The 11,879-nt window shown below is 44.2% G+C and overlaps 1 protein-coding gene across 3 annotated transcripts; it reads right to left on the reverse strand.

Moving 5' to 3' along the window:
• Positions 1-3,037: 3,037 nt before the first annotated feature.
• On the reverse strand, positions 3,038-10,768 carry LOC123097538 (uncharacterized). 3 transcript variants are annotated; one of them, XM_044519304.1, is made up of 9 exons: positions 10,318-10,767; positions 7,632-7,817; positions 7,291-7,383; positions 6,916-7,098; positions 6,710-6,812; positions 6,439-6,624; positions 5,024-6,165; positions 3,728-4,704; positions 3,038-3,385 (listed from the first exon to the last, which is right to left on the reverse strand). In XM_044519304.1, exons 1-9 carry the CDS (start codon positions 10,525-10,527, stop codon positions 3,319-3,321), a joined length of 3,147 nt encoding a protein of 1,048 aa, XP_044375239.1. In that variant the 5' UTR covers positions 10,528-10,767; the 3' UTR covers positions 3,038-3,318. The 3 variants fall into 3 exon arrangements, with proteins under 3 accessions (XP_044375239.1, XP_044375241.1, XP_044375240.1); XM_044519305.1 differs by lacking the exon at positions 3,038-3,385 and having other exon boundaries at positions 3,724-4,704; positions 10,318-10,768; XM_044519306.1 differs by lacking the exons at positions 7,291-7,383; positions 7,632-7,817; positions 10,318-10,767 and having other exon boundaries at positions 6,710-6,801.
• Between the last annotated feature and the right edge of the window lie 1,111 nt (positions 10,769-11,879).

The following is an 11,879-nucleotide window of genomic DNA, read 5'->3' on the forward strand; positions in this document are numbered from 1 at the left end:
TTCCATAATACATCATCTCATAACTAACTCCTTAGTCACTTTGCTTGCAAGCTTCTTGTGATGTGTATTACCGAGAGGGCCCAGAGATACCTCTCCGATACACGGAGTGACAAATCATAATCTTGATCTATGCCAACTCAACAAACACCTTCGGAGATACCTGCAGAGCATCTTTATGATCACCCAGTTACGTTGTGGCATTTGATAGCACACAAGGTATTCCTCCGGTATCCGGGAATTGCATAATCTCATAGTCGAAGGAATATATATTTGACATTAAGAAAGCAATAGCAATAAACTGAACGATCATATGCTAAGCTAAATGATGGGTCTTGTCCATCACATCATTCTTCTGATGATGTGATTCCGTTATCAAGTGACAACACATGTCTATGGTTAGAAAACATTAACCATCTTTGATCAACGAGCTAGTCTAGTAGAGGCTCACTAGGGACACGGTATTTGTTTATGTATCCACACATGTATTTCAGTTTTCAATCAATACAATTCTAGCATGAATACTAAACTTTTATCATGAATAGGAAAATATAAAATAACAACTTTATTATTGCCTCTAGGGAATATTTTCTTCATACGATTGGACTCACCTTTGCCCGTCATGGACTCCAACATATAATGGTATTCAAGTAGAAATAACCAACATCAAGAATCTGCTAGGAGTACCGTTTTTCCTGGAGATGATTATCTTGGCGGCTTGGGCAATCTGGACAACCAGTAAGGACTTCATTTTCAAGAATCGTGTACCAAGCCTATACACCTGCCGAAAGAAGTTCAAAGAGGGAATAAAATGGTTCATCTTCAGAGCCACCCGGAAGGATTATATGCATTTTGAAGACTGGGTCAACTCTTTTAGATAGTTGCTCTCGGCTACATTATGTGTTGTTGTTGTTGTAACTTACCTGTATAGCTTTTCTTTTCCTGCCTTTTCTTGTTTCTTTCTATTTGTTTTGCTTTCTTCTTTCCTGTAAGAAAATTTTCTTGTAACCTATTTTTGAAAATCAATAAAAATACGCAGCAGAGTCCTGCTGTTTCCCTAAAAAAATCGGACGTGGGGATGTGTCCCACGTCCTACTCTTCATCGGAGTCTGCGTTGCCTTGGACGTCACTGGTGAAGGTGAGGTCGATGATTGAGCCGAACAGTCCGGCCATGTCATCATTGTGGCACGATGCGAAAGATGTAGAGATGACGATCCTGGCATTGGTCGTGTCCGCCACAGCCTGCGCCTCCTTCACGGTCTCCGCCTCGTTAACGTAGAGCTGCCGCCGCTCGCAGCGAACGGTGCGAGTGTTGCGCACGGACTCGAGCGCTGCCGCTGCTCATCGATGAAGCCCGGATCCGCTGCGACCATGGCCGTGACGGTTTGACCGGGCGCCTGCTCGCCCGCTATCTGGCCCTCCACCAGCCGGTGCTCTCAGAGTAGTTGTGGGTTGTACTGGTGCTCCTCCTGTAGCATCCGGAACACGAACACAGGCGGGCCTGCTCCTCCTGTAAGCGGTTGTACTGCGCCTCCATCTGCTGCAGGGTGAACTCAACCACCGGCTTGGGTGCCTACTCCTCCTCCATTGTCGTGTCCTCCTCCTTCGAGTTCTCCTCCGAAGATCTGGGAGGTTGTCTAATAGAAATGTGGTTCGTGTGCCGGGCTTCCCAATTGTGCACCTCCCATGATTTCATGGCGGCGTCGGGCTTTTCCTCCACCACCCACGACGGGTCCCGGCTATTGTTCGTGGCCGTCAAAGGAGGTAGGAAATGGGTGATGTGTCAATGGCTTGGAAAAAGAGAGATGGACCTCGAAGGTGGTAGGGTTTGTGCCATAGCAGGCGTTCTTTAAATAGTAGCGGGCGCTTGGGCAGATAGAGTGATGGCTTGAATGTGTTCACCCAGAGGTGGCTTCTTGTTCGCCTAGCCAACATGAATGTCGGTCTATTGCATGGACGGTCAACCCGCTTGAATGTGGTTGGAAGTCGTCTCATAGCCCCATCCGGTCACATCCGCATGCCGAAGTAGGTTTCTCGGCAGCCACACCAATTTGAATGTCGCGTCGTTCGGCCAACATGCAGTAGTGGCCGGTCACATTCGCTCTGGATTTGCGTCCACCGAGATCGGAGTGGCAGTTGGAGCAGAACAAGAGATAGGGTTTTGTGTGGGTCCTAATTGTCGAACGCCTACATGACGCAGCCCAGACGCCCGCAAACCTCCCCGGTTTTGGCAGTTGGAGCAGAACAAGAGATAGGGTTTTGTGTGGGTCCTAATTGTCGAACGCCTACATGACGCAGCCCAGACGCCCGCAAACCTCCCCGGTTTTGCTTCTAGTTTGTGGGGTTTCAAACATTTGCGAACATTTAATGGATGCATGACATTGAATGGCAAAAAGTATCGACACTGCATGGTGTGAGGCATTTTGGCGCATGGAGTTGGAGTTGTGCCCTTAGCAATACCGAAAAGCCGAAGGTTAAATACCAACTTAAATAGATGTGTAGCAACAGTTGAGACATGGAGTTTTGCTCTCGAGCTTACTCCATCTAGATGAATAGTAAAAATAAGAAAACAAAGTAAAATAAAAATAAAAACATCTGTTTTTTTCAATGTTGCTAAATTCATCTGGATGAATAGTTATAAGAAAACAAAGTAAGATAAAAATAAAAAGATATAATTTTTTTCAATCTTGCTAAATTGCGGTCAACAGAGACTTGGTTATGTCTAAGTCAGATGCTATATTCATGAGCTTTTACATCAAAAGCATGTGCAAAAAAAACTTATTTTTCTTACACGTTATCTCACTTGACTAGTCTCCGTTCGACTGAGTCCTAACCACACCCTTTTTCATAACATTGATGAATTTTTCACCAGTGTGTCACATGAATGTCATTTCAGCGCAAGTTACAAAAAACTTGTACGACGTTTGAAACATTCATCTCTGTTTATATATAAAAACGTGATTCTTTTTAGTTTTTTTTTTTTGAAATTTACTATTTGAAAGAACACATTCACAGTTCACGGTAGCAGAAAGGCTCATAATTTTGTCTCAAGAAAAACTTATAAATAGGTTTATCTTTCTCCGATTTTACCCATTTCTAGTTTTGAGAAGGGAAAACTACAACTGTATAGTTAGTCCTTGCTCCTAAAACCTTTCTTTGGTACCTTTACCTATAGACACGAAAGCAAGAAACGCAAGGTGTCGATGTAACTTTACAAGGTAGATGTATACTATTACGATGGTCATGTTTGTGAACATCAACTGGGTTAACTCTTCTTTTGCTCCTAGTTAAATGATGATCATCTGTATGGTACTGTAAGTCTCAGCGGGTCCTAGCATGGAGTGGTGGGAACTGCTCTTCGTCTCCTATTCTGTAAAATCCTGACGACCTGAAACAGTGTCAAAGTTAACAGATTAACCATATTAAGGTAGTAGTAGTAGTACAGGGTCAATGGACTGGATGCAGTGAAGATAAATAAGCATGCGAAGTTGACCATTGAACAAAAACAAACCTAGTGTTATTTTATACTCCTAAATAAACACAAATTACTACTCCCTCCGTCTCATAATGTAAGACATTTTTTGACACTACACTAATATCAAAAAACGTCCTATATTATGGGACAGAGGAGTACTATTTTGTGACATCATTCTTAGATGCTTGACCTCTAGCATATTTCAAGGCTGAAGGCTACATTAATATTTTGCTCTGTAAGATCCTTTGAGGTTACCTGCTTTGGGTTGCACCGGCTCTATAGCTCTGTAACGCCAATGCAGACGCGTCTGCACATGCCTTTGGTGAGGCCTTGTTTGACTTTGGAGAGGGAGATGTCAATGAGAAAGGACCCAAAGAACCAAACTCAATAATCCTATCTGGTTGTGTCTCCAAGGCACCAGATTGACAATATCCTTTTGTGACAGGGGAGGAGGGGTGACAAGTACTAGGTGCCAGAAGCATCCGTTGGTTATTCCCGCTGCTATCACGAGGAATGAAAACATTTGGCATTGGTTTAGTTTCATTTTCAACCAATTCTTCGTTCAGGGCAACCTCCTTTGTCGAACCATTTAGAATGGTCACAACTTGGCCATTCGGTGCATGCTTTGTATCTCTCACAAAAGAATTTGGGTGCCCACTGTGATTATCATATTTTGGTTTTGCAGGCAAGTTCTTTTTCGAGAAACCCCTTCCTCTTATGCTGCTTTGAGGTTTTAATGGCTCAGAGGCTAGTCTTCGACTTGTCCCATACCCTTTAGGAGTGTCACAGCTTTGGTTTCTTGCCAAGTTGTTGTTCATGTATGTGCACTCATCTGGAGTACCCTCAACTTCAGGTGGCTGATATTTTGGACTAACTGGTCGTGCACACTCCATGCCAGTATCATAATTTCGCTTCTGGAAGAAGGTTTTGTTCGAGCCGACATCCCCATAGGAGCTACGTGTGTGCCTTGCTTCGTAGTGAGGTTTGACAAATTCCTTTCGAGTATGACCACTGTGCTTTTCAGTCGTCTTCATACCTAAGCGAGTATATCCATTTAGACCATCACCAATTCCCAATGACCGGCTTATCCTTATTTCCTTGGTCCCACTGTCTGGCGCTACTTGCTCCTGGCAAGGGACAAAACTTCGTTTTGGAATCGTGGCCTGGTTGCTTTTAATCTTCACTGGTTGATTGATCAGGATCTTCCCTTTCTCTCCTATAGATGTCATGTGCTGTAATACAGAAACACAACTTGTAACTATCATATACAACAAATAACAATTAACGGACAGATATATTTCAGAGGAATGTAGCAATACATGTTTTCTGAAGTGAACAGACTTCCCCGCTTACCGAAACAATAAACTGTATTTCCCTTTTTAATCCTAAGCGGACAATAACAGAACGACCAGATAAAAACTAGATCTATGTAGGCAAAAGCCAGTACATATAGTAAACATAAAAGTGCTTTGACAGTTTACTGAACACAGGAATGCCTCGGATCAATGCATGAGATATCCAAAAGTGAGAATTGAGGGTACCTATTCCTACCTTTTCATGAATATATCCGACTGTTTCACGCATATTGGGTATAGCCTCTGATCTATGCCACCACGAAACAGAAATATCTGAATCAGCAATATAAGATGGCGACAATCCATTAGATGGGACGTCTACTCCACAGGCATTCAACTGAAAGGGCATACCCCAGTTGTCCTCGTCCTGTGATTGCTGTGAAACTTCAGTGCTATGAGAAGAAACTGGAGATAACTTCATTCCATTCGTTTCAGCATAGGAAGGCGGCAATAGCCCAGGTAGCGCCGTATCAGTACTTAACAGGATGCCACGATTTAGAATGTCAAACAAATCCTTGTCAACCTTACCGTCAGAAGATGCTTCTTGGACAGACTGCGAAAATTCATCAAACAAGTATTCTAAGTTGTACTGAACTTGACGGAGGCATCTCAACTGTGATTCCAAATCCCCTGATAGATCCGACAAGTTTAACAATGACAGTGGATGGAGATGTTCTTCCACATGGAGTGAAGTTCCAGTTAACTTTTCCTTCTTTATGGGACCAGGTTTTGGAAGTCCTAAATCACTGCCATGGATAGAGCTCAATATATTTGATGAATAGTGTGCATGATGCTGTGGCTGTATCAGTGATTTGTCACCCATATAGGCTTCAGCTGCATAGCGAGATTCCTGTCCATCCATCTCAGGGGCCACATAGTACTGTTCAGTGGCACCATTTCTATTTTCGTGAAAAACATACGCATGGTCATTCGGTTCATGACGGACACAGTGGGATAATCTTGCACTCAGATCAGTACTTGGTGCAAACGAGTCATCTCCTGAAAAACATCCACCCTGTGTAGGCACGTTTATTCTGACACTTACTGCGTGCTCAGCTAATTTCTTTGAAACACGAGGACGACTTTTCTCTTCCTCCTTGTAAGACATATGCATGCATGACATGCCATCTAAGAGTTGATTGCTGGGACCAAGGAAGGGCTGAGAATGAAATGCGCCAACATGGTCAATATCTGACCTTACTCCATTTTCATTCCTCTCCAAGGTGTTTTTGAAAAATGCGAAAATATCATCAGGAATAAGTTCTGGTGGTAACATAAGAATTTGACCAAGCTTTCGAGCACCAAACGAGAAAGCAGTTCGAATACGATGGAAATTCGCTGCACAATAATAAAATGTCAAAAAAAGACTTGGCAGTCCCTCGCCAGCAAAGAAATATAGAAATAAAATACTCCGTATAATAGACATCACTCAAACAAAACCCTACATGTGTTGGGTATGAGATCATGCTGTTTACGGATTTATGCACAACTTCATGTACACATCAGCACTTCACACATATGATGCTAAAGGCAAACAATATATGTTCATCAAAGTTTCGGAAGATAATTTAGAAAGGGACAATCAATTCATATATTTTGGTTAGTTCAAACCTCTGTTCACACTTCTGCCAAGATTGTTGCACTCCTTCAGTGGATCAATTATGTTTAGACATTTCACACGGAATTTGGAACAGCGTGCATCAGAATTTCTTGGAGGTGCAGATGCTTTTTCCACTGAGTTCTCAAGGAACTCTTTGTCAAACAGCAAGTCATCGCCAGGTACATTTAAACCTTCAACTGCAAGAGATACAAGTTTTAGGATTGAAACAAAATAGGAATCAGGTGATAACTCTGCCAAGAAATAGATAACAAGGTAACGCACCAATTAGGTTAGGCAAAGATGATAAAGCAACAGGGCCATTTAGACTTATGCAGTATTTGTCCCAGTCAAACTTGCTAAAATATTCCAGAAACCTATACAAAACCTATTAAATATAAGAAAAGATGGAGACAAAATGGATATCAGTTTTTGCATTGTCTAAAGATGTTTCCAAATGTCTGAGATAAGTCATTCCTTCCAAGACTTACCTCCAGGGGACCATGGAGATATTTGTGGAATAGATTAAAGACGTATAGGATAAGTGTTTCCAATGCATAAGTTGATATAAGCCCATGATGAGCTCCTAGTAGGCGACTTTCATAATAACACCATCCCTTGATTAATATAATGCTCCGTTTAAATAGATGATTTTTCCCAACTTTGCGGTCAACCTGAAGAAGGAACACTCGTTTACTTTTCCAGGACTAGGCATAGTAATAACCAAATAAAAGAACACCTAGACTAGCACAGGAACATGTTGAGCATTCTATTCTACATATTCAGCAACTTCACTATAAAGACTGAAGCAGAACAGCAAGCATAAATTGCATTATTTTTCCAAAAAACAAATTGCAACACATTACCAGCTCAAGGAAGGAGACTGCACAGATTCCTCCAGTTTGGTTGAATGAGATATCAACGATAATATTTCCAATAGTGCATTTAATGAGTCTGACCTGGATGGAGGAATATTTGAAAATTTAGAGGCAGCTACCATGTGCAAAACAGTAACAGACTAAAACTGCATCAGAAGGAAGAAACACGTATATGGTTGTTAAGCCTAACTTCCATGTGTACCAAGGATTTGTTAAAAGAGATGCAAAGGGCAAAAAAGGTTTAGGAGTGCAATATCATAGTTTTCCCAGACTTCTGTCCAGAATAAAAGAACTATAAATGTGTATGAGGAGCAAACAGGATAGCACACCTCTGCATCAATGTGTTCCAAGTCCTTCACTTCAAATTCAGCGTCACCATTCTCCTCCCCCGACCCAAGGATGTAGTAAACATCATCAATCAAAGTACTACCGCAAGATGTATTTCCAATTACAGTTAAATCAATGTCCCCATCGGGAAGGTAAGTCTTCAATGGAACCGAACCAAATACAAAGACCTAACCAGTCAAATAAAGAAGAAATGATGTCATATTAGAAAGCTGCATCTCAAAAGTTCGCCAGACAAAAATGTTAGGCGGAACAAGCATAATGCTCGTGTGTTGCCACAGAAACACAAAAATGATTGTTGTTGTAGTGGATTAATATGGTATACCAACCACAAATGCACTTGCAGCACTGCAGAGAAAAAACTCAAGCAAGCAGACAACACTGCACTTGCATATCTGCAGCAGCCACAGGAGCACCATTACAAGATTTGAAGCACCATGGCCAGATTTTGAAATTTGAAAGTTATGACAATGGAAGTTAAGAGGAGAGGTGGTATCCAGAGGATGCGTGTCGCGAGGAGTGGGAACCGGAGAATGCATATCAGGGAGGTGCCGCGGCAGGGAAAAAAATAAAAATCAATTTTGGTGGATTGACTGGCTGGTTAGTGTCCCAGTAAAAACAATTGTGTACTGTCATGTACTTATAATGTACCTTCCCATTCAAAATAGATAGTAGTTTGCTGGTTTGACAGAGTTATGTGTAGAGGTAGGTGTGAGGTTCGAGGCTCCCCAACTACATTATTTTTCTCTGTTTTGTTTATAAAAAAAATCAAGTCGGATGGGGTCTAGTGGTTCCCAGATGGGCAAGGGAGATTGGAATGGTGTGGGGGGAGTGAACTTACCATCACTGCTTCCAACTCCAATTTACAAGATATAGTAGAGATAGAAAGCATTGTTTCAACATATACAAGTTGTACTACAAGAACCATAATGTTGGCAGTAGGATTAACTGTTTGCTACCATTGGCCTTACAATATGAAGTTCAAGGCTAATCAGAGGAACTGATCTAGATTCTTTGGTGGGAGGTGTAGGTATCTTCGGCTCGGATTTGGGTGCCTATTTATTTTCTTGTTAACTGATATAGTGCCTAGTCCCCTCCTAGCTATTCAGATTTTCCATCTGAAATAACTCAGTATGTAGTCTCCACAATGGAATAACATCCCATTATGTCACAAAGTGAGTTGATCACATGATTCACAAAGTGACCAATCAACCAGTACAGGTAACTAAGACACACTCCAATTCTTACCTTTACACACAATTCGATCACAAAACTCAACAAGTGCAAGAATAGAGAACTGGTCTGTAATAACACACTTACGGGAGGTAATGAAGTATAGTATCTTGCAGTGCATGGGTCCTCGTTTTGATTGTTTTACACACTTTTGGCATCACATAAAAAATAATGGACCACTAGAACAATGTCCCATCTCATATACACGCATGTGACGATAATCCAAAAAGAACAGACATCATTACACCAATCTTTTTCGAGAAGCACCAAATGCTAGGAAACATTTATGACACGATTCCGACTGCAGAAGTAGTGCCTATAAGATATAACAGCCACACACTTTCAAGCAATTCCAGCTATACAAGTACAAAAACATCACGTACACATTATAGTGATCAGCATAATACTAGCCACAAGGACCACTTTCCAGATCTACCATCTCTATGGCTACGTAGTAAAGAGCTTCCATGTAAATAAATGAGCCCGTGGGCACACGTCAAAGTACGATTCAAACAGTGGACCGCGGAATGCTCGTCAGTAAATAAGGATGGACTTTGAGTTCATACTATCTAATGCGATCTGGGAACATACAGATTGCGGCCGAGTTGAATGCAGGATGCTGGCAGGCAGCTGTCGGTGAATGGCTATACTAAATCTCACTAGTGCTATGTCAAAATCCTCTGCAAGCTGTGATGGTGACAGAGAACCACAACAAGATTCAACTACAGCAGCATTGATCAGTTGCCACACTGTTCGGTAACCACGTGGATGGGTCACCGTGTATGAAGTGTACGCATCATGGCCTGCCAGTCAAGCATGCGATCACGGGCAGAACCAAAACAAAAAGGCTTTAATCTTTTTGGCAAAATGCCAAAGTTTGTTTCCCCTCTGAAAGTGAGATGGTAAAAGTTGGATTTCGTAAAGCATACGGTGCCTTTCTAGGGTTAAAAAGCGAAAACGCATAGATCAGAGCAGACAGAAAGCTTATTTCTGATTTCTAAACGGATGAAGTTGCTTTTGTGAGACCGTGACAAGCAGAACAAAGGGCCGACTTGGTCTAACACAAGTCTGATAGTCAAATAGTCCTACTCTACAGTAGATAACAGAAATCCTTGTGGAAGCCAGCAGATAGTAAAACTAGTCACGGAATCGCAGAGAAGCGCCGCCACCGATTGGTTTAGCCCCTCGTCCGTACGAAGCAATTAATCAAGGAATAATAATCCTACCCTAACCTGATGGCTTTGAAATGTAGTAGTACTAGTACTAGTCCGGAGGAGAGAGAGCGACGGAAGCAAAGTAAACAAATCTAAAGGAAGAATAATGTAACAAGCACGAGGATCCCCAGACGAGACGCCGCAGGATTACCCCTACCCAGACAAAACCGGAAACTGAAGAAGAAAAGAGCGTTTCGCGAAACGGAGGAGGAGGAGCACGCACCTCGCATCCGAGCGCGGTTCCGACGATCCTCCGCGCGTAGTCGACGACCTCGGCGCGGCGGCGCTCCGAGGCCTGGGTGGGCTGGACGCGGCGCACCACCTCGGCCGCCGCCACCTCGGCGCTGGCCATGGCCGCGGCCGGGATCGCCGCGGGCCCAGGCACATCCCGCGCCATGACCGCCGGCAGCGCGCCCCCTCCACCCGGTGCCATGGGAAGGCTAGGCTTAGGCGGCCGGCAGAGGCATGCGAAATCGGAGGACGGTAATGGAAGGGGTTTGGGGGAATCGCTTGCTTATTCTGGGGGTTTGGGTTTTTGGCGAGGCGTTACTGGCGCGAGTGCGAGGAGGGGAAGTGAGGCGGGGTGGGGTTGGGGTTGGGTGGGTACGCGTACGCCGAAGTCCGCCAGTTTCCGAGTCCGACGAGATGAACCAACCCTCTGCGTCTGCCGGGTGTGAACAAAACCCACGAGCCGGGAGAGGAGGAGGAAGGGGCGGCCGTCCCTATCTGCTGCCGCATTTATAGGGGAAGGTAGTGTGTGCCGTGTGCCCGTGCGCGTTTGTGGTGGCGATGCACGGGGCGTGCCAGGTGGTGGCCTCGTCGGCCCATGCCACCGCCTAGTGAGCCCACAGTTCCAGCCACTGCTGTTTTTTTTCTTGGCAGGCAGTCAGTGCTGTTTTGGAGCAAGATCGGTGTGGGTGTGGCGATGGACGGATGGATAAGCCATAAAGCGCATCTCCGTTGCTTATGCGTGCGGGCGTGCCTAATCGGCAGGCATTACACGTCCCCCGAAACACGATGACGGCAGCAAACGCGGTGCAGGCAGGTGCAATGCTGCGTGCCAGTGGAAGCGACGCCAATGCGACCGCGACACAGCCCCCCGATCAAGTGCTGAATCCACTCAACAACTTTCTTTTCCGTTGATTGAGGTCGACCGATGTGCATGTACGCCACGCGCGACGCCGGCGTGCCGAGGGGCCTAGCCGGCCACGCCACCCGCGTTTGCCTCCTCTCATCCGGGATATATGCTTAGATAGATCCATCCAAAAACGGCCGCGGTGCTGCCTCGGCCTGCGGTGCGCGACGCCACACAAACAGAAAGCTCCCGCCCGGTGTACTACGGCACAAGCGTTCCCCAAATCCCCAGAGAAGCAAACAACCGGCCAAAAGGATGGGTAGGCCAGCCCTTTCGTGCACACGATGCCTTGCCGCCCTAGCGGCATTCGTCCTCTCACGCCATGATGCACTGCTTTCCATTCGGGCACTAACCGTCCAACAACTGTCCCTTATCAGATTACCCATGTCCAAAAGGAACTAGCAAGTTTTTTCTTTTCCGGGAGTAGCTCGTTTTCAGCTACAAAAACTGGCGGCATTTAATATTTTTTTCCTTGAAAAAATTCCACTTTGAACTCGTTTACAGTTGGCCATATTTATTTTTCTTTTGATATTTTCCATTTCACTTGTTGATTTTTTTTAACATAGCGAACCACTCATTTTGAACCTGATTTTGTCTAGAGTGATCTGGTTTCTATGACACTGCGAACTAGGTTTAGTAAGCATACTTGT

Source organism: Triticum aestivum, chromosome 4D (assembly GCF_018294505.1).
Source record: "Triticum aestivum cultivar Chinese Spring chromosome 4D, IWGSC CS RefSeq v2.1, whole genome shotgun sequence".
Lineage (NCBI taxonomy): Eukaryota > Viridiplantae > Streptophyta > Magnoliopsida > Poales > Poaceae > Triticum > Triticum aestivum.

Bases quoted from the DNA above. Each gene is read 5' to 3' on its own strand.
- LOC123097538 (XM_044519304.1), bottom strand. From the start codon at position 10,527: ATGGCACCGGGTGGAGGGGGCGCGCTGCCGGCGGTCATGGCGCGGGAT. The intron at 7,818-10,317 runs GTGCGTGCTCCT...TTGACTGGTTAG, and splicing joins GAACCGCGCTCGGATGCGAG to GTCTTTGTATTTGGTTCGGT. The intron at 6,625-6,709 runs GTGCGTTACCTT...TATCTCTTGCAG, and splicing joins ATCTTTGCCTAACCTAATTG to TTGAAGGTTTAAATGTACCT.